The sequence below is a fragment of the Dipodomys spectabilis genome, unplaced genomic scaffold (genome assembly GCF_019054845.1).
Source record: "Dipodomys spectabilis isolate Male_0828 unplaced genomic scaffold, ASM1905484v1 ptg000138l, whole genome shotgun sequence".
NCBI classification, from domain to species: Eukaryota; Metazoa; Chordata; class Mammalia; order Rodentia; family Heteromyidae; genus Dipodomys; species Dipodomys spectabilis.
In genome coordinates, this window is record NW_024870815.1 from 6,314,323 (window position 1) to 6,339,382 (window position 25,060).

At 38.1% G+C, this 25,060-nt stretch overlaps 1 protein-coding gene across 2 annotated transcripts in view; it reads left to right on the forward strand.

Annotated features, from left to right (window-relative positions):
- The window catches only part of Wdr70 (WD repeat domain 70), a 220,470-nt gene that overhangs the window by 52,170 nt on the left and 143,240 nt on the right, over positions 1-25,060 (forward strand). For both annotated transcript variants that reach the window (XM_042690611.1, XM_042690612.1), the window contains 2 exons: positions 6,773-6,926; positions 17,473-17,549. In XM_042690611.1, the coding sequence (XP_042546545.1) occupies positions 6,773-6,926; positions 17,473-17,549 (231 nt within the window). The remainder of the gene's footprint in view (positions 1-6,772; positions 6,927-17,472; positions 17,550-25,060) is intronic.

Consider the following 25,060-nt stretch of genomic DNA (forward strand, 5'->3'; position numbering starts at 1 on the left):
ATAATATTTATGCTTCCTGTATTTATAATGACCATTCTTCTGCATGTACATTTTTGATTAAATTACTTTTTAATGCATAAAAATTCACCTTTTATAGTATAAAAATCTTTTTAGGTTAATTTATGGATATCAAATTATTTGATAGTGGGTAAATAGGATTTTTTTCACATAAATTTTAAAAACTGAATTATGCAGTTGGGTACCAGGGGCTCTGGTATCTAAAGGACCATGGTTCAATGCAGAGCTGTGCAGAAAAGAGACTCATCTCCAAAATAACCAGAAAAAAACTGATAATGGAGGTGTGAATTAAATTGATAAGGTGCTAGCTAAATAGGCAGGTAGCTCAAGCCTGAGGCCCTGAGTTGAAAGTGCAATATCACCAACCAACTACCCAACTAACCAACAAACAAACTGAGCGATAACTTATTTAAGCATCAAAACAATTTAGGTGTGCTAGGCAAGTGCCCTACCCCTGAGCATCATCCCCAGCTCTAAGCATCAAAACAATTTTTAAGTGTGAACATTATTACATCTACTTCATTTTCTTAGATTGTTCTGAGTAGTTTGTGGCCGTTAAGAAATGTGCTTGTTTGATGTTCTGTTTGCTGAGTTAAAGACCTTAATGTAAAAGTGCCTCAGATGCTTGTCTTTTTTTTATAATTTTAAGTTAAAACAACATTTAGAAAGTACATCAATCACTGGATACCTTTGGTTATTCTTGTAATTCTAGCTACTCAGGAGGCTAAGGTCTGAGGACTACAATTCAAAACTAGCACATGGGCTGGGAAGGTGGCTCAGTTTTAGAGTGCTTGCTTTACATGCATGAGGCCCTAGGTTCCTCAGCACCACATAAGCAGAAAAAGCCAGAAGTGGGGCTGAGGCTCAAGTGGTAGAGCTCTAATCTACAGCTGAAGAGCTGAGGGACAGCGCCCAGGCCCAGAGTTAGGCCCCACGACCAAAACAAAAACAAAAACAAAAAAACAAAAAACTAGCACAGACAGGAAAGCCCGTGAGGCTCTTGTCTCCCATTAACTCCCAGCCAAAAAGCTGGAAGTGAAGCTTTGGCTCAAGTGGTCGAGTTCTGGCCTTAAGGAAAAACAAAATGGAGCTCAGTGACAGTGTCCAGGCCCTGAGATGTACACAAAAGGAAGGAAGGAAGGAAGGAAGGAAGGAAGGAAAGGAAGGAAGGAAATATATTGATCATTAGATTGTATCTGGATTACTTATCATAGTGTACACATCCCAATAATTTCCACTCCTGTAGAAGAGTCAGCTTATAGTAGTGTCCTTCCTAGATACTCCACCTGCCTTCCACATTCTGATTCCTTACACCACAGATTACTTTTGCCGGTATCTGAATGTTACTTAGACAAATGCAGCATGTATTCTTGTCTTGCTGCTTTTACTTGATTATACTTGTAAGATTTATCTATGTTTTATATAGCAACAATAAGTTAATTTTAATTGATTTATGCATTTAACTCTATAACAATATATGCCTTATTATTTATTGTTCTATGGACATTGTCATTATTTCCATCTTAGAGTTCCTATGAACATGTTTGTTGAGCATACTCTTGTAGATGTCTAAAAGACATTTCTAACCTGGGCGCCGGTGGCTCACACCTGTAATCCTAGCTACTCAGGAGGTTGAGATCTGAGGATGGTGGTTCAAAGCAAGCCTGGGCGGCAGGGAAGTCTGAGAGACTCTTATCTCCAATAAGCCACTAGAAAGCCAGAAGTGGTACTGTGGCTCAAGTGGTAGAACGCTCGCCTTTAGCTGAAGAGCGCAGAGACAGTGCTCAAGCCCAGAGTTCAAGTCCCATGACCGACAAAAAAAAAAAAAAAAAGATATTTCTGTTGGCGTTATACTAGGGAGTGGAATTGCTTGGTCATAGGTAATGCATATGTTCTGCTTTAGAACTTATTAGATTTTGAAAATGATTTCAGTTTATCTGATGTATACTCAACAATAAATACCATACTGCATACTAATCTCAACACTTTGCATTATCAACCTCTTAAATTTAAGATTTTTTTGGTAAATATGTAGTGATATTGATTTATTTTGAATTTTTCTGATAAGTGGTAAGATTAGGTAATTTTCATATATCATTAGGTAGTCATTACCTGTACTGGGGCTTGAACTCAGGGCTTGGGCACTGTCCCTGAGCTTCTTTTTGCTCAAGAGTAGCACTCTACTGCTTGAACCACAGTGCCACTTCCAGCTTTTTCTGTTTATGTGGTGGTGAAGAATTAAACACAGAACTTCATGCATGCTAGGCAAGTACTCTACTACTAAGCCACATTCCCAGCCTAAGAGAATATATTTTTAATAGAATATATCTTTATTAAGAGGATATAAAATAAATTATGGATATGAATACTTTTTTGTTTCACAGTGCTAGGGTTTGAACCCCGTGTCACACTTGCTATGCAGTTATGGTATCACTTTTGCTATATTCCCAGCCTTTTTTCTTTGGTCATTTTTCATCTTGGGCCTTGTACTTTATGCCTTGGGGCCAACCTCAGACCTCCATCTTCCTATTTCTTCTTTTTTCCCCTCTAGTTCTTTCTTTCTTTCTTTCTTTTTTTTGTTCTTAATTTTTTTTTCTGCTTATGTGGTGCTGAGGAATTGAACCCAGGGCCTCATGCATGCAAGGCAAGCACTTTACCACTGAGCCACCTTCCCAGCCCTCTTTCTTTTTTTTAAAGGAAAAACAAAAACAAAAACAAATCTTCCTTTTTCTTCTTCCTCTGTAGCTGGAATTACATGCCTGTCCTGGATCTTATCACTTTCATTGGATAAATATAAACGTAAACTTTCTGGATAATTCTGTTTTATTAGCTTACAATAGTTATACAAGGAAGGGGAATTTCATTGTTTTATTTCCACACATGTTTACCATATATTCCAATCAATTGTACCCTTTCTATCACTCCCTTCCCCCTTTCTAAAACAATTTTAGTAGGTTTCATTGTTCTGTTATCATGGTTGGAAAATCCCTTGTTTTTTGCATTAATTTTTACATGCTGTGTTTTCTCTCTCTACTAGATTATTAGTTTAATGTTTTTTTTTAAACCATTCTTTCAATACTTAGTCCAAAGATGGAAAAGTTATATTTTTATAATAGGTTTTAAAATTGATTATAAATAGATATTGTTCCTACTTTGTAGAGCCCATGAAACATTTGCTCTATAGAATTACATTTATTCTCACACCTACCCTTTTGTAATTGCTCATGAATCTAATTTTTGTGTATGGGCATATGTAATATATATGCATTTTAAAATCCTATCAATATTGTCAATATTGCCTTGAGTAATTGTAATTGATTGTGATTAATGTATATTCTTTTTTATTTATTTGTTTATTTTTGGCACTTATCCTAGAACTTGAACTCAGGGCATAGGTACTGTCCTTAGCTTTTTTGTTCAAGGCTAGCATTCTTTTTGGAGGTTAATTGGAGGTATGAGTCTCACAAACTTTCCTGCCTGGGCTTGCTTTGAACTGTAATCCTCAGATCTCAGCTTCCTGAGTAGTTAGGATTACAAACATGAGCCACTGGTGGCCTGGCCATGTTATTCTTTATATTTTCTTTTTTTATTTTTCTCTGCTTTTATTTCTGTTGAAGAACTTCACTTAGTTCCTCTAAAGAAAATTGCCTACTGAAAATTGTTTTAGTTTTTCTTATATTTTTAATTTTGCCTTTATTTTAGTAATTGTTTAATTTTGGCCAGGCAATTTTTTTTCTCAGAACTCTGATGATATCATTGTACTGTCCTCTAGCTTTTGTTATTTTTATTGTTATCTTTTATTTATTTTTTTCTCCTTTGAAATAATGTTTTCTCTCTTCTGGCTGTTTTAAGGTTTTGAGTTTGTGAATTTTCAGCAGTTTTCCTATGATTGCTTAGGTGTTTCCTGCTACTCTTTGGATTTGCAGTACTTCTTGGGCCCAACCTATCATTTTCCCAAAGTTTTGGTAACCACTTCTTCTAATATTGTTTTTCTTCTATCCTTTAAATCTAATTAGAGGCCAGTTTTTCCACATCTCACATGATCTTCTATTTGTTTCTTGCATTTTTCAATATTTTATTACTATATTTTAGTAATATTTACTGTATTTTCTTCCAATCTTCTAATTCTGTATTACTAAAATCCCATTCATTCTAAATTTCAGTTTTTGAATTCCAAAATGTCTGTATATTTATTTATGATTACCAGCCAATTAACTTTTTAATCAGTTACTTTAAATTCAGTTTCTCATTAATTCACTGTCTGAATCTCCCAATTTCTGTGAAACTGAATTAAAAATTCTTTCTTGTTCACTGAAACTTAGCATTTCCTTTAAATCATCAGTGTATGCAAAAAAAGTTACAGATAAACTTGTAAATTTCAGATGTTTAAAAATTATATTACTAGCCGGGCGCTGGTGGCTCACGCCTGTAATCCTAGCTACTCAGGAGGCTGAGATCTGAGGATCACGGTTCAAAGCCAGCTCGGGCAGGAAAGACTGTGAGACTCCTATCTCCAATAACCACCAGAAAACCGGAAGTGGAACTGTAGCTCAAGTGGTAGAGCGCTCGCCTTGAGCTGAAGAGCTGAGGGACAGCACCCAGGCCCAGAGTTCAAGCCCCACGACCAACAAAAAAAAAAAAGAAAGAAAGAAAGAAAAAAAAAGAAAAATTATATTACTGGGCTGGGAAGGTGGCTCGGTGGTAGAGTGCTTGCCTCACATCCATGAGGCCCTGGGTTTGATTCTTCAGCACCACATAAGCAGAAAAAGCTGGAAGTGGTGCTGTGGCTCAAGTGGTAGAACACAAGCCATGAGCTGAATAGCTGAGGGACAGTACCCAGGCCCAGAGTTCAGGCCCCACAACCGACCCCCCCCAAAAAAATATATATATACATGCACATATATATATATATATATACATATATATTTCTGTTGCAGACATATCGAAATACTATTTATGATCATTACTGATTGAACTTATACCAGTTATTAGACCTGCTTCTCAGCCTATTACTTAATTTACTATTGAAAATTGTAACATATTATGTCACAAATTAAAAAATATATCTTGAGACAGGTGTTCATGGTTAATGCTTATAATCCTAGCTACTTAGGAGGCTGAGATCTGAAGATTGTGGTTCAAAGCCAGCTTGGGCAGGGAAGTTTGTGAGACATTTATATCTGGTTAATCACCCAAAAGCCAGAAGTGAAGTGTCCCTGAATTGAAGCCCCAGGACTGGTATGCACATGTATGCACATAAACCAGCCCACGGTGCCCCCCTACTATCTTATATCTAGCTATTTGCTTATAACTGTTTCCAACTAAATGCCTAATTTATAAAATGAATTTAAAAAGCAGTGCACAAAAAAGTGGTTTACTTGAGGTTGTTGTATCATTTAGTTCATCATTCTGCTCTGTATTCCCCCTCCCCCCCCCCCCCCCATTTCATTCAGAAAAGACAAAAGCCAAAGTCCATTCTGTAGCTTCAGTCTCCCTCCATAGTTTACATTGCTCTACCTGGGGACATTTTGACCTTATCTCCAGCTCCAGTTCATTTTCCTCACTTTGCTCCAGCCCCATTGGGAAAATGCCAGCTACACACTTGCTGCAGGTTCTTTCTAGCAGCTGTTCTCTCTTCTTGGAATACTGTTCCTCAAATATCTTCATAGCTTACTCTGTCACAACTTCCTGACTATATTTAAAATATTTGTTCCTTTCTTCTTAGTGTAAACTCTCAGCCCTTCCTTTTCTAATTTCCCCTATATGCATATTATCATTAATCACATATATTTTGCTTATTTATTAGTTTAGTATTGATTTTAGGAGAAAGTATGCCAAAGGCACATTTCTGTAATTAGCAGGTTGGGGCTTTAACAACAGTAACAGTCAATTTTGGGAAGCTACTTTCAAGCTCATATGTAACATCCATGTCACTGTGGCAATTTCATTTATAAGTCTACAGTGATAAAGGGTAGTTGATACTAACTGAATCAAAAAACTTTGTCTGCATGGTTATTCATTGCTGCTTTTGAGGTTGATACTTTCTGGGATTAACATGTTATACAAAGCGCTTCATACTTACCACTTACATGTGTCGAAGTGTACTTTCCCTATTTCTAGATCTTTTATAGGAATTATATTTCTCTTTATGGAGCGCTTATGCTCATAATATATTTCTACTTTTTGGACACCTGCTTCACTTTACATGATGTTATAAACATCATGGTCATCTGTACTATATTAAATTGATGTGACCTAGGTTCAGTTTTAGTGGAGGATGAGTATGAAGAACGGATATTGGATATTGGAGTGAACAAGTGTTAAACAAAAGTTAAACAGTTCTGTTGTGAAGGAGAAGAAAGAGAAGATAATAGGAGTTTCTTATGAAACTGTCAGGGTTGGGATCCAGGATCCTTGGTCAGGAAGACTTTAACTTTAACCATTGTATTCTAAAAGGAGGAAGGAGAGAGTCCAGGTGTAGATGAACTTATAACATTAGTGGGTGATGATTGAGGCAGTTTATATTTGTATCTTCTGGAAATAACCAGAACATTCAGAGCCAAAAGAGTGGAAGATACAATGTAGGTTGAGAATTGCTGTGCAAAGTGCAAAAGGAGAACTAATAAGGATAGCTAGTGTGCATTGAGGACCCATTTGAGGTGAAAATTGTCAATTTTGGTAATGTTTACTGTAGTGAAAGTATAAACCTTGTACCCAGTGTCTCACTAAACAACTTTGTTTTTCCTTTGCAAAGCCACCAGATCAAATCATTACAATACAGTAACACAGGAGACATGATTCTTGTTGTATCTGGAAGCTCACAGGCCAAAGTGATTGACAGAGATGGCTTTGAAGTAATGGAATGTATAAAGGGAGACCAGTATATTGTGGACATGGCTAACACTAAGGTAAGCACCGAACCATATTTTAGTGAACTTATACAATGGATTTTCCCTTTCTCTAATCTCTCTCTCTTCCTCTCCCTGTCTCTCTCTCCCTGTCTCTCCCTCTTTTTCTCTCCTTCTCTCCTTTCACTAGCAATATTTTAGTGAACTTAATTTACAATGAATTTTCTCCTTTAATGTCTCTCTCCCCCTCCCTCCACTCCCTCTCTTTTTCTCTTTCCCTCTCCCTCCTCTCCCTCCTCTCTCTTTCTCTCTCTCCCTTCCTATCACAAACAGAATATTACAGTGAACTTAATTTACAATGAATTTCCCTCTTCTTCAATCTCTCTCCTCCTCTCTTCTTCTCTCCCTCTGTTTCTCTTTCTCCTTTCACTGTCTCCCTTGCTCTCTCTCCTCCTCTTCCTCTCTCCCTCTCTCCTTTCTTCTCTTTCTCTCACAGAATATTTTGATTAATTTACAATGAATATCCTCCTTCTTTAATCTCTCTTTCTCTTTTTCTCTCTTTCCCTCTCTCTCTCCCTCTCCCCCCCATACTTTTCGTGCTTGGTAAGCTGACCACTTGAGCCATACCTCCAACCCTGCCTTTTGCTGCTTTTTGGGAGATGGAATCTAGTCAACTTTGTGCCTGGATCTTGAGCCATGGTCCTCTGGCTTTTGAGTAGCTAAGATTATAGGCACGAGCCAGCAGTGTCTGGCTCCATTCCTTCCCCCGCCCTCTCTCTTTTGTTGTGGGGGCTGAACTCTGGGCCTGGGCACTGTCCCTCAGCTCTTCAGCTCAAGGCCAGTGCTCTATCACTTGAACCACAGCGCCACTTCTGGCTTTTTTCTGCTTATGTGGCGCTGAGGAATCCAACCCAGAGCCTCATGCATGTGAGGGAAACACTCTACCACTGAGCCAACTTTCCAGTCCCTCCCTTCCTCTTTTTGATCAGGTAGGCTGACTTGGAACTCAAAATTCTCCTGTTGCAGCTTCTCTAGTGCAGGATTATAGATGTGTCTCACCTTACCTGGCCAGCACAGATTTACTAACAAATTGTCTATCATATAATAATTGTAAAAGTTAATGTCTTAAGACAATAATAATAATTTTGTGGTTTGATCGAAAGCATTTTCTGTTTTGTATAGGTGTACTTTTCTTATACTTTTATTTTCACTATTTCCTGAAAGCAAATATCATTTACTACTTGTCTGGGAAGCATTACCGATATCTTAATTATAGTCTTTAGCTTGCGTATATATTTTTATAAGGAAAAAAAATAAGGAGATAAGAGGGAGGGAGGAAGAGGGAGGGAGGGGAAAGGAAGGAGAAGAAGGAGAAGAAGGAGAAGGGGAGGAGGAAGAAGGAGGAGAAGGAGGAGGAGGGGGGGAGAGAGAGAGAGGGAGGGAGAGGGAGAGGGAGAGAGAGAGAGAAAAAGAGAAATCCTGTAGTTGTAGTGTCATCTAAAATTCCTTTATGTAAACCAGAATTTTGGTACAATGCTTCCAATCAAGGAATTTTCCTGTATTGCTCTTCAACTTTTCAACTTTTTGGCACATGCTGTGCCTGAGATTAATAATGTCTTTTTAGCCTAGAGTCTAGAAATGTGTGACCATGAAGCCAATATAATCTTATAAACCATAACTCTATTACTAATCAACTTTTATTATGTTAAATCCAAAGTTGTTTTAGTAGGCTAATAAGTGAATACTTACAGTAATAATTATGTAATCTCATTATTAGCTTTTCTTTAATGTTGTAATCTCATTATTAACTTTATGAATTTATCTATGGTTGTACTCTTCTCTAGAATTGCCCTTCATCTTTTTGGATTATATGACAAAGTGAAGAATGTGGATTCAGGGTACTCTAGAGTTTGAAGTTTATGGGGGGAAATTTTTTCATGAGTGGACTGTAATTACAGAAATTAAGAGAGTTATAAGAAACTTTGGGGAAAAATGTTCCAAAGGTATATTTATTTTTAAATAATACATGTAGTCACTCTGATGTCTAGCCATTCTAAAAAATTTGGAGATGAAATATATTAGTCATATCTTTTTATTGGTAAATTTTTTCCTAAGAAGTAAAATATTTAACATTTGTCAAATAACTGAGTTCTAGGTATATATTTTTTTCTCTAAACAATTTAACTGATGGTTTTAATCAGACTGTGATTTGAGGTACTTTGTATATCTCTCCATTTTCTGAATAGTTGAATATTTTATGTAATAGAAACTCCTTGGCACTGACTCTTCCATTTTGGTATGTTTCTATCATATGTTTCCTAACATATGTTACTATGTTATGTTTTTTTAGGGGGGGGGGGGAATCTTAAATTGTGGCAAAACAGAAGATTGTAATCTTACTTTGTACTTTTTCATGCTTTGATGTTACCTATTTCCTTAGTGATTCATGACTGATATTTTTGTTTTATTTTATTTTATTTTTATGTTGACCCTAGAGCTTGAACTCAGGACCTGTGCTCTTTTATTTAAGTTTATAGCTTTACCACCAAAGCTCCACTTCTGGCTTTTTGTGGTTGATTGGAAATAGAGTGTCTTGGAATATTTTAGCCTGAGCTGGCTTTCAACTGTGATCGTTAGATTTTGGTCTCCTAAGTAGCTAGGATTTCAGGTGTAAACCACTGGCACCCTGTTCCCATGACTGCTTTAAAAAGGGAATTCAGGCTGGGAATGTGGTTTAGTGGTACAATGCTTGCTTAGCATGCATGAAGCCCTGGGTTCCATTCCTCAGTACCACATAAACAGAAAAAGCTGGAAGTGGTGCTGTGGCTCAAGTGATAGAGTGCTAGCCTTGAGCAAAAGAATCTCAGGGACAGTGCCCAGGCCCTAGTTCAAGCCCTAGGACTGGCAAAAAAAAGTGTGGGGGGGAATTCAATGTAGAAATAAAGATCTGGGTCCTTGTTTATATTCATTTCTGCTGCCATTTTATTCTTTCTAGACCTGAAGATAGAGCAAGTTGGATAAACCAACTAAAGCCAAAACAAATATATATATAAAGATCATATGTGCAAAATGGACAGATCTGGTTTTATTTTGACTTCATAACATTTTCCAATTAAATAGCTTTTATAGTAGGTAGAATTTTAAGATGAATCCTCCAGGTTTCTTTCCTTCCCCTCAAATTTGGATTTGAATTAAAGACAGAGTATCTTTAGCAAATCTACCTACTCAAATCTGAAATTAAATGGTTTGGTGGCATAATTGTAATCCAAGCTACCCAAGCGGAAGGAGAATTTTGATTTTGAAATCCATCTGAACCACATTGCAAGATGGCTTCTTAAAAAAAAAAAAAAGATTCCTGACCAAAAAAAAAAAAAAGTGTGTGGGAAGAATTTGATATGAATATCTATTGCTGGTTTTGGAACTGGAATCAGCACTTGAGTGCTGAATTTGGATATTAGTTAAAGCTGTACCTAAGTAAAATGTTAAGACCACTTCTTGCTGTGCACAGTATGTGTGTGTGTATGTGTGTGTGTGTGTGTGTTTTGTGGGTTTAAACTCAGAGCTTTGATTTTATTGGGACTCTTTTCTGTCTCTCTCTGTCTCTATCTCTCTGTCCCTGTCTCTTTCTGTCTTTTGTCTCTCTCTGTCGTCTTCTCTGTCTCTCTCTCTGTCTGTCTCTGTCTCTCTCTCTCTTTCAGTGTCTCTCAATCCATAATAAACCTAGCGGGGATGACAGGCATTCTCTATCCACATGTAGCTTTTTCTGTTGAGATATTGTCTTAGGGAGTTATTTTTTTTTCCCCCTCTAATCAGGCCTGAATCACAATGTAAGTCTTTTTTATATAACTAGGATGACAGACATGAGTCAACCATATCTTCAGCTCAGCTTTCTTATTGCTTAGTAAAATCTGAGTATAAAAGGTAAGTTCAAGAAAGTCTTATTCAGAGACTAGACAATTGAGTTATTATTTAGCCTATCCATATGGCAGAAGATGCTAACATAATTAGTTTGCTTCTGAAAATATGGCATAGAGAAAAAGAGTCAAGGGATGGGTCTTTAGTACATCATAAAGACTTGGAATAGCTGTTGATGTTTGTGAGAGAATTATTACCCAAAGAATTTGTGGGGGTATTAAGAGCTTCTATAAATTTGGGGCCAGGAGCTAGTGGCATATACCCCTAGCTACTTAGGAGGCTGAGATCTGAGGGTTATGGTTTGAAGTTAGTCTAGGCAGGAAAGTCCATAAGAATCTTATCTCTTATTATTCACCAGAAAAGCTGCAAGTGGAGCTGTGGCTCAAGTGGTAGAGCATTAGCCCTTAGCAAATAGCTCAGGGTCAGTACCAGCCCCTGAGTTCAAGCCCTAAAATAGGCACCAAAAAAAAAAAATGTGGAGATGATTGTTTTGTGTATTCACATGCCTTACTAAGAACCCTAGGTATGTTAATAGAATATAGTGATTGAGGAGGTAGAGTGGGAAGTTATTCTGGAATAAAAGTTCTTTATTACAAGTAAAACAAAAAACATTTAGGGTTATGTATAGATATTGATTGAACTTTAGGATATTGAAAATTGAAAAAGTTAGTAAATTGAAAGATAGAGGTTTTATGAGGGCCTACATCTAAAGTCTAACATATCTAGTGATAAATACTTGCTAAGTAAGGAAATATCAAGAGTGCATGATTTCAGAAGAAGAACCATTTACAGTAATGGCAGAATTAGCCATAATTAGAGCTGGTGATAATTACTAGATCAAAGAAGAATAGATTTCTCTTTGATGTGTTCAAATGAACATTAATATTACTCAAAAATTAGAAGTACTTGGACTAGTTCTTGACTCATAGAAGCAATGGACATAAGTGTTAAGCTGCAACAAGAGTGGGCAAACAATGATCTATGGGTCAAATCAAACTTCCATTCTCTTTTTATAATTAAAAGTTTTCTTGGAACATAGCCGTATTCCTTAATTTCCTATTGTCTGTAGTTCTTTTTGTGTTCTAGAGGTAGAACTGAGAGGTTAGAAGTTACAGCAGAGACCAAATGACCTTCAAAGCCTAAAATATTAACTTTTTTTCCCCCAGTACTGAGACTTGAACTCAGGATCTTACATTCTCATTTAGCTTTTTCACCCAAGGCTGGCTTTCTGCCACTTGAGCCACACTTCCACTGCCAGCTTTTTGCTGATTATATGAAGATAAGAGTCTTATAGAATTTTCTGTCTGGACTAGCTTTGAATCTATCCTCAGATCTCGATCAGTCTAAGTAGCTAGGATTACAGACGTGAGCCACCAGTGTCCTGTGACATGACTGATACCTTAGGTTAAAAAAAAGCTATTTCTCAAATTAAAACTATAAACAAAACCAGCAAAAAATTTTTGTCACACAAAATTTTGTGATAATTTTAAGAGATTTAATGATTACTGAATGTTTGTGAAAGAGCTTTGATTAAGAACTTTTGGATGGGAATTGGTAGCGTATTCTTTCTGCCTATTAGCTTTTCATAGAAGTTGGCTGTTAGTTAGCTCAGCATATCAAACACATGGGCACTTTTCACTTTTTGGGTCATACAGACTCATCTCAATTTGCGACTACAAATGATACCCCCATACCCAATAAGTAGCTGTTTCATGGCTGTTGTCTGGGAAGGCCACAATAGTATGAATAGTTAAGTACATATTAACACGTGTGTGTGTGTGTGTGTGTGTGTGTGTGTGTGTGTACACAACAAATACTGGTCATGGATAGAAGCAATAGTTGCTTAATTCTTTCAGGCAATTTCCAGTTAAGAGCTGTTAAATAAAAGAAACATTTCCCCCCCCCCCCCCCCAGAAGGGCCTATGTTTACATAAAGTAGCCAGGTTGGGGAGAGAAAAACTAGTTTATGAAAAAGTGTTTTCGTCACTAACTGGTTTTTAGTAGGTGTCACTTTAAATATTTTCCAGTAATGTTAACCATGGTACTGAATCTATTTAGATCCATTTAAGAATCCTTATTTGAACTTCATTTTGTTATGACTAATTTTGGTCACTGTTTTAACCCAGGGGCACTTAACATTCCCATTGCCTTTGTCATGTTCCTCTCTTTACAAACAAGAGACAACATTCAGTCTTTTGGATTTTTTTTTCCAGTGTAATCTACTATTTGTGTTCTTATTCTGACTACTCAACAGCTAAGGTGTTTCTTTCTGTTAACATCAAGAGTCATTTTCTTTTGGTCCTCCTAATAATTTTTTTAAATGTTCTGATAAGGTATTTCAGCTCTCAAGAACAAGTATCAGTAAAAAAAAATTTTTTTTTTTCTGAAGCTTGCCTCCAAGACAGTGGGCTAGGTGAGATATTGTATTGGTATTTGAATAAAGAAAAAGAAATATGGTACAAAAGACTGAAATGAGTAACAACCATCTATAGACTCCCTGAATATGGGAGTAAGGAGAGTGAATTGGTAAAGTTAGGACTCAGTAGGAGGTAAACTGTGTTTCAGTTTATGACACCAAGCAGAGATGGCAGTGGAGAATGAGAGTGTAGAGTAGTGTTGCTAGATTTGAAGGCCAACGTAGTTTAGGATCTGAATTCTCAAGTGCTGTGAATGTCTTGTAGTTAAAAGGGTATCTGGCCTGTAGTTAGATATTTAATAAACAAATCAGATCAGATAATCTGTTAACTACTAATTATGAAAAATTATTTTCTCAAGTAACAGTACTGAAATATCTGGGAATACGTATTTTCCAATCCCTCCTTATTCCTCACCTCATATACAAAAATTAACTCAAAATGCAGAACTAGAACAAATCATGTTAAGTGAGATAAACTAAGATCAGAGAGATAAACAGCGCATATTCTCTCTGATATGTGGAAGTTAGATCTAAAACACACTGGGATATAACAAAATACACAGGATTCTGGATAATCATGTACAGTAAAACCAAAAGAGTATAGTTTTAGGAGACAAGCCCAAAGGTACAATACCTATGCACCTCTTAACATTTATCTAAAATAATATACATACTGAAACAAACTCTTAAGATATGGAAATAAAATTTTTTTATTGTTTTTTCTTTTTCTAATGATTCTGTATTCTTTGTATACAGTATATTCATATGTATATTTGCAGAAGGGGGGACACAGAACTTGAGGAAAAAGGGTAAAAAAGCGCAGTAGTATGAGCCACCAGCGCACAACTCATAGTTGGAGATGGGAAGGAGAGAATGAGGGAACAGAAGACACTGTAAGAAAGGAAATGTAGGAGCTGGGAAGGTGGCTCAGTGGTAGAGTGCTTGCCTTGCATGCCTGAGGCCCTGGGTTCGATTCCTCAGGACCACATAAGCAAAAAGAAAAAAGCCGGAAGTGGCACTGTGGCTCAAGTGGTAGAGTGCTAGCCTTGAGCTGAAGAGCTGAGGGACAGCACCCAGGCCCAGAGTTCAGGCCTCACGACCGGACCCCAAAAAAAAAAATTGTAGAAAGGAAATGTACTTTTTAAGTACATTTTTGCAGTTTTCAGCATAAAGGTTCTGAATATACTTTATTGGATTTATACATATATATTTTATAACTCTCGAGCTGTGTTTTTAAATTCATCTGCATAATGGAAACTGGTAAGTTTTCTATTAGTAGGTGGACTCCTTTATCATTATGTAATTAAAAAATATTCTGGGGGCTAGGAAGGTGGCTCAGTGGTAGAGTGCTTGTTTTGCACGCATGAGGCCCTGGGTTCGATTCCTTAGCACCACATAAACAGAAAAAGCCAGAAGTGGCTCTGTGGCTCAAGTGGTAGAGTGCTAGCCTTGAGCTGAGGAGCTGAGGGACAGTGCCCAGGCCCAGAGTTCAAGCCCCACAACTGGCAAAAAAAAAAATCAATAAATAAACATGGCCCAATGATTAATCTTTAAAAAAAATAAATTCTGGCTGAGTGCCGGTGGCTCGTGCCTGTAATCCTAACTACTCAGGGTGCTGAGAACTGAGGATTGTGGTTCAAAGTCAGTCTGGGCAGGAAAGTCTGAGACTCGTATCTCCAATTAACCACCAGAAAACTCGAAGTGGCACTGTGGCTCAAGTAGAGTGCTTGCCTTGCACTGAAGAGCTGAGGAATAGCACCCAGGCCCAGAGTTTAAGCCCCACGACTAACCTCCCCTCCCAAAAAAAAATGCTTGCAATTTTTCTTATTCTGATTTCTACTTTGTGTGGTTAATATATCCATTCCAGTTTGTGTGTGTGCGCGCGTGCGCGTGCGCGTGCGTGTGTGCGCGCACACGCGCGCCAGTCAGGTGTTGCCAGTCAGCTGTTGTCCCTGCGTCTTTTTCTTCAGTGCTAGCACACTACCCCTTGAGCCTCAGCTCTACTTGTGGCTTTTTTTGTAACTAATTGGAAATAAGAGTTACACACTTTCCTGCACAGGCTGGTTTGGAACTGAGATCCTCAAATCTCAGCTCCTTGAATAGCTAGGATTACCAGATGTGAGGCACTAGTACCTTTCCACTCTAGCTTTTTAAAAATAGTTTTATCTGTGCATCTCTTAAAAATTAATCTGTCTAACTATATTTATTATGTGTGTACAATGTGCAAGGTAGTTCTAGGCACTGGGAATTAGGTTCCAAAAAATTTCCCTCATGGAGTTCACATTGTAGTGTTGTGGTAGCAAATATATAGAATATCCCTTATATGAAATGCTTGATGTCCAGTCCTGTCATAGAAGTTAATAAGACTTCCATTTAAACCAATTTAAAAAAAGGTAGGTGTGGTATGTGAGTCTATTATTCAGGTTACTCAGGAATGAGATGATCTTGGTCAAGCCTAGATAGGGCATAAGCTTGAGATTATTTATTTATTTAAATTTAATTTTATTGTCATGGTGATGTACAGAGGGGTTACAGTTACATATGTAAGGTAGTGAGTACATTTCAAGGGAATGGGGTATGGCTTAAGTTGAAGAATGCCTGCATACAGTTTCAAAGCCCGAGTTCAGAGCTCACTCCTTCAATATGTGTGTATTTGTGTATGTGTGTTTTCAAAATCTATCCAATCCTTTTAGTCCTTTTATTTGCCAGTACTGGAGTTTGAACTCAGAACCTCTCCTTTGCTTGGCTGGTGCCAAGCAAGCCACAACTCCTGTCTGCTATTCAATTCTTAACACTTTACTGTGTGTTCCTAGTTGAAGTTTATCCATTTCACATGACCAACATTAGTATTTCCCAGCTAGCCATGTTTCCCCTTTTCTTTCTTTCTCCTTTTCCTTTTTTCCTTCTCTCCTTTCCTTCCTTCTGCTTACCTTTCTCCTCATCCTACCTACCACCCTACACCCATCTCCTTGTCCCTTGCTACACCCTTCTCTTCCCTTTCTTCTCCCTTCTCATCACCTCACTATGTAGCCCAGACCTTGAATTCCTGATCTTTCTGTCTCAGACCTGTGAGTGCTAGCTTTACAATCAGAGACCATTGTGTTAGCTTATCTTTTAAAATTACCTGAAACTTCTTATTTTCATCATTAGTTTATAATGTTTTATTATTTTCTGATGCCCTAAGTCTTCCATACTGGAAACCTTTAACCTTGTTTTATCTACTTAATATATTCATATTACCTTTGCAGTGCTTTCTTAGTTTCTAACACAACAAATACTCCATGTCCCTCCTATCTCTTCTTTTTAAGTCCCAGCACTGTAATCAGTCATTTCTCTAAAAAGCTCTTGTTTGTGGAGAATGATTGTTAGAATCCTGTATATTGTGCTGTCATATTGCTTTGAGTATAGTTTTTTATGTATTCTATATTTTGAAGAGCTAATTTTTCAGAATTATTTAAAGTGATTTAAAATACTTCTCTTAGACTCTTCTCCCCTCCTCCTGTCCTCTTCTCCTCCTCCATCCCTCCCTCTCTTCTCATCTCCTCCCTCTTTCCCTCCCTCCCCTTCCCTCCCTCCCCTTCCCTCCCTCCCCTTCCCTCCTTCCCTCCTTCCTTCCTTCCTTCCTTCTTTCCTTCTAGGGGTTGATCTCAGGGCCTAAATGCTGTCCCTGGGCTTTTGTGCTCAAGGCTAATGCTCAAGGCCAGTTGAGCCACAGCTCAACTTTTAGCTTTTTTGGTGCTTAATTAGAGATAAGAGCCTCATGGACTTTGCTGCCCAGGCTGACCTTGAACCATGATCCTCAGCTCTCAGCCTCCTGAATAGCTACCAGCATTTGGGTCTTCCTTCCTTCCTTCCTTCCTTCCTTCCTTCCTTCCTTCCCTCCCTCCCTCCCTCCCTCCCTCCCTCCCTCCTTCCTTTCTTCCTTCCTTCCTTCCTTCCTTCCTTCTTTTGAGAGCATGTCATTTCCCCTCTTATTTCCCACATTGCTAAGTCAGGTAATCGATGTTATAGTGTTTTTCAGCTAAGTACTGTGTTGATTCCTTCTATGGGCAGGAAATAGTATATAAATGAATTAAACTAAGTGAAGTAAAGCATTTTATAATATTAAAGTAGAATAAAAATAGTAATTAGTTTGTAATTGAAATGACTAGTTTTTGAGATAACTAAAAAGTTTTGCTTTTAAATGTTAAATATTAGTTGCTAGTCAGGTCCCCTGCCTTTTTTTTTTTTAACCTTTTAAAATCTCTTTTGTCCCTTTGTTTTTCTTTTTTTAAGGGTCACACAGCAATGCTTCATACTGGCTCATGGCATCCCAAAATTAAGGGAGAGTTTATGACTTGCTCAAATGATGCGTGAGTATTGTTGACAATTTATCTAATACATTGATTATATTTTAGTATTTTTAACATTCTTTTAGGGCTGGGAAGGTGGCTCAGTGGTAGAGTGCTTGCCTTGCATGCATGAGGCCCTGGGTTCGATTTCTCAGCACCATATAAGCAAAAAGAAAAAAGCCGGAAGTGGCGCTGTGGCTCAAGTGGTGGAGCGCTAGCCTTGAGCTGAAGAGCTGAGGGACAGCGCCCAGGCCCAGAGTTTAGGCCCCATGACTGGACCCCAAAAAAAAACAAAAAACATTCTTTTGTAACAGTGGTGTTCATAAAGTAGGAATGTATATGTTTATATATATTCTTTGGTTTTAGCTTTTATGTAGTGTTTATGTAGTGTTTGTATATTCTTTGGTTTTAGCTCGAAGTGTAATATTTACTGAAATATGGACATTGTGAAAATGAGAATTGTTGTAAATTGTCATAAAGGAGAAGTGTTATACATTAAAGTAGAGTTTATACAATGGATTAGGTTCATGCTAGTAAATAGACCCAACTGATTTTCAGCCAGGCACTGGCGGCTCACGCCTGTAATCCTAGCTACTCAGGAGGCTGAGATCTGAGGATCATGGTTCAAAGCCAGCCCAGGCAGGAAAGTCCATGAGATTCTTATCTCCAATAAACCACTCAGAAAACCAGAAGTGGTGCTGTGGCTCAAGTGGTAGAGTGCTAAACTTGAGCTGAAGAGCTGAGGGACAGCACCCAGGCCCAGAGTTCAAGACCCACAACCAACCAAAAAAAAAAAAAAAAGACTGATTTTCATCCGAAGTGAAAATATGTACCATTTCTCTTTCTTCATACTATACAAGTTAGGCTTTTTCATCCCTAGCTCTACATGAGGTTTATTTAACTTTAACCATTGGTTCCATTATAAATATTAGATTACCTCTTAGAGAAACCTGCCAGTAATAAATTCTGATAACTTGTAGTTTTACTTTTTCTTAGCCTTTGACTTAAAGTATTAGTTATGGGCTTAGCTGCAAAAAGATCAGCCCAGGTGCCTGGTTTATACAGTAAATTAGTATATACATTAGGTGCTGTATTCACTGAGTGATCTAAATCTCTACCATCATAGGACTGCTATTCTAGTGGAAGAGAGTGTTGGGAAATAGACAAGAAACCAAAAATCGTATATCTAGTGACCTTTATTTCGTCATATTTTCTTTGAAGAAAAGAGGGAAAGGACCAAAAAAATAATAAAGGGATGTTTTGAGGACAGTTGAGGATTTTTTTGTCATGGGGCTTGAACTCTGGCTCTGGATATAGTCCCTCAGCTCTTCAGCTCAAGGTGAGTGCTCTATCACTTGAGCCACAGCATGCACTTCCGCTTTTCTGGTGGTTAATTGGAGATTAGAGTCTCATGGACTTTCCTGCCCAGGCTGGCTTTGAACCGTAGTCCTCAGATCTCAGTCTCCTGAGTAGCTAGGATTACAGGTGTGAGCCCACCAGCACCTGGCAGTTGAGAAATTTTTAATGTAACACATTGATTACAAAAGTGTCTACAAGCTGGGTGCTGGTGGCTCATGCCTATAATCCTAGCTCAAGTGGTAGAGCATCCGACTTGAGTTGAAGAGCTAAGGACAACACCCAGGCCCAGAGTTCAATTCCCACAACTGACCCAAAAAAAAAAAAAAGTCTACAATTATTTATCTTTCCTTATATCTATGTGTCTTGCAAATGTGACTCTGTAGCTATTCCTGTTAAGAAATAGTGCCAGAAGTTGTACCTCATAAGTCTAGGCCAACCCAATATGGCAAAAATGATGTGGTGGTTCTGAATATAGTCCTCTTATGAATTCCTGTGTACTTCCACTCCCCTGGAACTATAGTATTGCTATCTGAATCAAGTTCTAACAACACTTCTGCAGAATAAAATACCAGTAGAGAATAGTTTAATTATCCCAGCTCAGGCTATCCTAGACCAGTTTATAATTCTCTCACTCCTATGCTTGTAACATAGTTCAGTCCAGAGCCACAGAACTGACCACAGACATGTAAGATAGCGTGAGACAGCTAACAGTTGACTAGTAGACTCATGAGAAATAAAATTTGCTTAGTTTAGTTTAGTTTTTTTTTTTGACAATGTTTCACTGTGTAGTGAGTGTTGGTCTTGAACTCTTGATTTTTTCCCTAAGTCTCTGAGATGCTGAGATTGTAGGTATAAATCACTACACCCAGCTATGTCTATTTAAAGTCATTGAATTTGGGAGATGATTTACTATGCACTGTTTGTAACTGGCAGATGCTTTTGAGGATGGTTTATTTTGTAACTTTAAACTGATAACATGATTTTATTGAATTATTTAGAAATTATGAAGACAAATGTTTCTGTTTTTAGAAGATATTAGGTAATAATTAGGAGAGAAATACAATGAGAAATGCAAGTAACCTTATAGTCTAGTAAATATAATATTTTTGTACAAGTAGGTAATGAAAATACAGAAGTGACAGACTGTTACCATATATCTGATGCTGGTAGTAATTGTGCCATTTGAAAAGTTGGGAATAGGTGTTCCTAACATTGTTTAGTATGGATGTCATTCCCCACCAGTACCTTTTTTTTTTTTTTTAAGATTTATAGAAAGCATAGAAAAAGCATCATAAAAATTAGTTTTTTGTTTTGTTTTGCCTATTTAGTCAAGTATTTTTCTTCAGTGTATTTTCTTTTTCCTCTTTCTTTTCTTTTTCTTCTTCTTCTTCTTCTTTTTTTTTTTTTTTTTGCTAGTCATGGGGCCTGAACTCTGAGCCTGGGCACTGTCCCTCAGCTCTTCATCTCAAGGCTAGCCCTCTACCACTTGAACCCCCTCCACACTTCTGGCTTTTTCTGCTTATGTAGTGCTGAGGAACACGGCCTCAAGCATGTAAGGCAAGCACTCTTACCACTGAGTCACCTTCCCAGCCACTTCTTCTTTTTTTTAATGCTGGCCCTGGGGCTAGAACTCAGGGACTAGGCTCTGTCCCTAAGCTTTTTTTGCTCAAGGCTAATGTTCTACAATTTGAGCCACAGCTCCCCTTCCCACTCTTTCGTGGCTGATTGGAGATAAGAGTCTCTTGGAGGGGCTGGGAAGGTGGCAAGGTAGAGTGCTTGCCTTGCATGCATGAGGCCCTGGGTTCAATTCCCCAGCACCACATAAGCAAAAAGAAAAAAAGCCGGAAGTGGCACTGTGGCTCAAGTGGTAGAGTGCTAGCCTTGAGCTGAAGAGCTGAGGGACAGCACTCAGGCCCTGAGTTCAGGCCCCACGACTGGACCCCTCTCCCCACCCCCCAAAAAAAGAGTCTCTTGGACTTTCCTGCCCCAGCTGGCTTTGAACTGCAGTCCTCAGGTCTCAGCCACCTAAGGAGCTAGGATTACAGGTGTGAGCCACTAGTGCTTTGCTCCTTCAGTGTATTTTAAGTGTCTTCATGTCAGTACTGGTTTAGATGATCAGAACTCAGTGGTCAGGGATTGTCTATATTAGATTTTCCATGCAGGGTTTTCTCTGTGTGCTTCAGACTCAGTATCTGTTAAGATGTCCATGGAGAGTCACAATTTCAACAATAACCATTTTAGAGATTCTGAGAAGAAATATTAAACAAAAAGAACAAGCATTTTCCAGACATATTGATAGAACTCCTTTAGAACTCCTTCCCCCCCCCCCCCCCCCCCCGCAGCTGATATTGCCTGCAACAGTTTTGGTATAGTGTTCTGAGGAGTGCATTTTGGGAATTTATCATCATTAGTTAATGTTTTATGATAATGGATTCAGTAAGTTACAGATATTTTAAAATTTGGTTATGACTTGCAAAAGTGAATTATACATTTAATTTTCAGCAGGTTTTCTGCTGTCGTAATGGAAAGAGCATGTAGTTTTTTTATTGTGAAAATACTGTACAGAGGGGTTACAATTACATGGGCAAGATAATGAGTACATTTCTTATCAAGCATTGTAGCCTCCTCCTTTGTTTCCCCTTCCGATCCCATCCTCCCTCCACCCCTCCCCTCAACCCTCCCCCCCCCACCACCACAGTTGTAAAGTTCGTTTTCGACATAACGACTTGTACATCTCGTTGTTGCAATGGGTCCACCTGTATCCCTATTTAAACGATTTGTTTTTTTCCTTCCCCTCCACAAATTATAACAACATCAAATACAGTGAAAGCAGGGGATATACCATGAGGGAGGGACATACAAAGAAACAAAGAAATAATCTTATAAATGTGTTAGAAATAATCGCATGAAAGAAGAAAACATTTGAATACGTATCTTAGGGTTCATTTCCCTAACATCAACTTAACTGACTTTTTCTGCTTGACTCAGATATATACTAGTTATTGCAAATAAGGGAAACCATGGACCTATGTTTCTTTGGGCCTGGCTTACTTCACTTAATATAATTTTTTCCAAGGCTTTCCATTTCCTAACAAATGGGGCAATGTCATTCTTTCTGATGGAGGCAGAAAATTCCGTTGTGTATATACACCACATTTTCTTGATCCATTCATCTACTGAGGGGCACAGGGTTGGTTCCATATCTTAGCTATGGTAAATAATGCTGCAATAAACATAGTTGTGCTGGTAGCTTTAGTATGATCTTGCTTGTGAACATTTGGGTAAATGCCCAAAAGTGGGATTGCTGGGTCATAGGGGAGCTCTATGTGGAGTCTTTTGAGGAACCTCCAACAAGTTTAAGCTCCCACCAACAAAGTAAGGTTCCCTTCTGTCCGCATCCCCTCCAGCATCTGTTGTTATTAGAGTTCTTGATTATAGCCATTCTAACTGGGGTGAAGTGGTATCTCAGTGTTGTTTTGATTTGCATTTCTTTTATGGCTAGGGAGGTTGAGCATTTCTTCATGTGTCTATTGGCCATCCTTCTTTCCTCTTCAGAGAAGTTTCTCTTTAAGTCTTTTTTTTTTTTTTTTTTCTCTTTAAGTCTTTAGCCCACTTATTTATTGGGCAGTTGTTTCTTTGAAGATTTGTTGTGGGGGAATTTAATTTTTTTAGTTCTAGGTATATTTTACATATGAGACCTTGTCCGTTGTATGGCTAGTGAAGATCTTCTTCCAATCTGTGGGCTTTCTATTGATCTTGCTAGCTATTCCTTTGCCATGAAGAGCATGTAGTTTGTAGCCAAAACTTAGATACTTTACCAGTAGCTTCTGGCACCGTCAAGTTTTAGATGCCTATAAAAGAGGATAATATTGGATCTCTAAGACTTTAACCTGAAATAAATGTGTAAAACTTTATTAATAGTTAATGTTCACTAGTTTTCAATCATTTAGATGTGAAGGTTTCTATCACATCTTGATGAGTATCCCTTATTTGAACATTTGTGGAACATGTGTAATCTTACAGGCATTTGCTGGAAGGCAGTTAGGCAGACTTAAAAACTTTTTTACTTGGCTTTTATAATCAATAACATTTGTAAACATAATTGTAAAATTCTGCAAGGAATGATGACTCACACAAATGGATTTCAGAAAAATGTATTTCTGCAATTCAAAGGAATTTTGTCTTCCACTTTAAGTAGTTTGGGGAAAACTTTAAAACATTAGTTGCCCCATTATTTATGTGTTTTAAATATAATTTAACATTTTCATAATTTATAAATGATTATAAGCGGTATACTATGCCTGAGAATGCCTTGACATATGTAGGCCTATTTATAGGTTTTTGAGTTCTTGACTGCTATTTTTACTTTTTGGTTTTTCCACTTCTGTTAATTGTTACTTTTTGTTGCTGTTGGTGTGACCATCGACAGAAATACCTCAGTTCTGGGACTGGGAAGGTGCCTTAGTGGCAGAGTGCTTGCCTGGCATGCACGAAGCTGTGGGTTTGATTCCTCAGTACCACATAAACACAAAAAGCCAGAAGTGGCACTGTGGCTCAAGTGGAAGAGTGCTAGCCTTGCGCAAAAGATGCTCAGGGATAGTGCCCAGGCCCTACGTTCAAGCCCTAGGACTGAGGGAAAAAAAAAGTTCCACCTTCACTTTTTTACTTTTCTGCTTCTAATAAGAAACTGGAGTAGTCTAAATTTTAAAATTTGGGACAGGGGCTGGGAAGGTGGCTCAGTGGTAGAGCACTTGCCTTGCATGCTCGAGGCCCTGGGTTCGATTCCTCAGCCCCACATAAGCAAAAAGAAAAAAGCCGGAAGTGGCGCTGTGGCTCAAATGGTAGAGTGCTAGCCTTGAGCTGAAGAGCTGAGGGACAGCGCCCAGGCCCAGAGTTCAGGCCCCACGACCGTAAAAAAAATAAATAAATAAAATAAAATAAAATTTGGGACAAAAGGAGGACTATGTAGTTAATATAGTATATGATTTTCTTTTTCTTTTTGCCTGTCTTAGGGCTTGAACTCAGAGCTGGGATACTGTCCCTGAGCTTCTTTTCTTTCCTTTTTTTCTCAGTCGTGGGGCTTGAACTCTGGGCCTGGGTGTTATCCCTGAGCTCTCCAGTTCAAGGCCAGCACACTACCACTTGAGCCACAGAGCCACTTCCAGTTTCCTGGTGGTTTATTGGAGATAAGAGTCTCATGGACTTTCCCGTCCTGGCTGGCTTTGAATTGCGATCTTCAGATCTCACCTCCTGAGCAGCTAGGATTACAGGCATGAGCCACTGACACCAGGCTTGAGCATTTTTTTTAATTGTGAAAATACTGTACAGAGGGGTTACAATTACATGAGCAAGGTGATGAGTGCATTTCTTATCAAGCGTTATTGCATCCTCCTTTGTTTCCCCTTCCCATCCCTTCCCATCCCTCCCCCTCCCCTGCCAAAGTTGTGAAGTTCGTTTTTCGACATAATGTCTTATACATCTCATTGTTGCAATGAGTCCATCTGTATCCCTATTTGAACAATTTGCTTTTTCCCTTCCCCTCCACAAATTATACCAACAAGCTTCTTTTCTTGAGGCTAACACTCTACCACTTGAGCCACAGTGCCACTTCTGGCCTTCTCTGTTTATGTACTACTGAGGAATTGAACCCAGGGCTTCATGCATGTTTGGCAAATACTCTATCCCCTAAGCCACATTCCCAGTCCATAATTACCTTTTTCTTAGCACAGAGATTTTTACTATCTTCTTTGGACACTAAATCTTGTCTTGATACTTCATTATTCTGATAAGGGTATTTTTCTGTTTGGGCTACCAAATAAGTAAGATACTTATACATTCACAATGTGTTTTTTTTCCTGGTAATATTCTTAAGCTAACACAAAATGTACTGTTTAATTTTCCTGCAATATCTAGTATAACTTTTTAACTTTTTTTTTTTTTTTTTTTTTTTTTTTTATTGTAAAGCTACTATACAGAGGGTCACAGTTACATGAGTGAGGTTATGAGTACACTTCCTCTTGAACATTGTTACCCCCTCCATTGTTTTCCCCCTACCATCCCCTCCCTCCCTCCCTTCCCCGAGGTTCTTTTTTTTTTTTGATTGTGATTAAATGATTACATAATTTCAAAGTCACAAGTTCATTCTAACTTCCCTGGAGCAAATTGTCTACCAC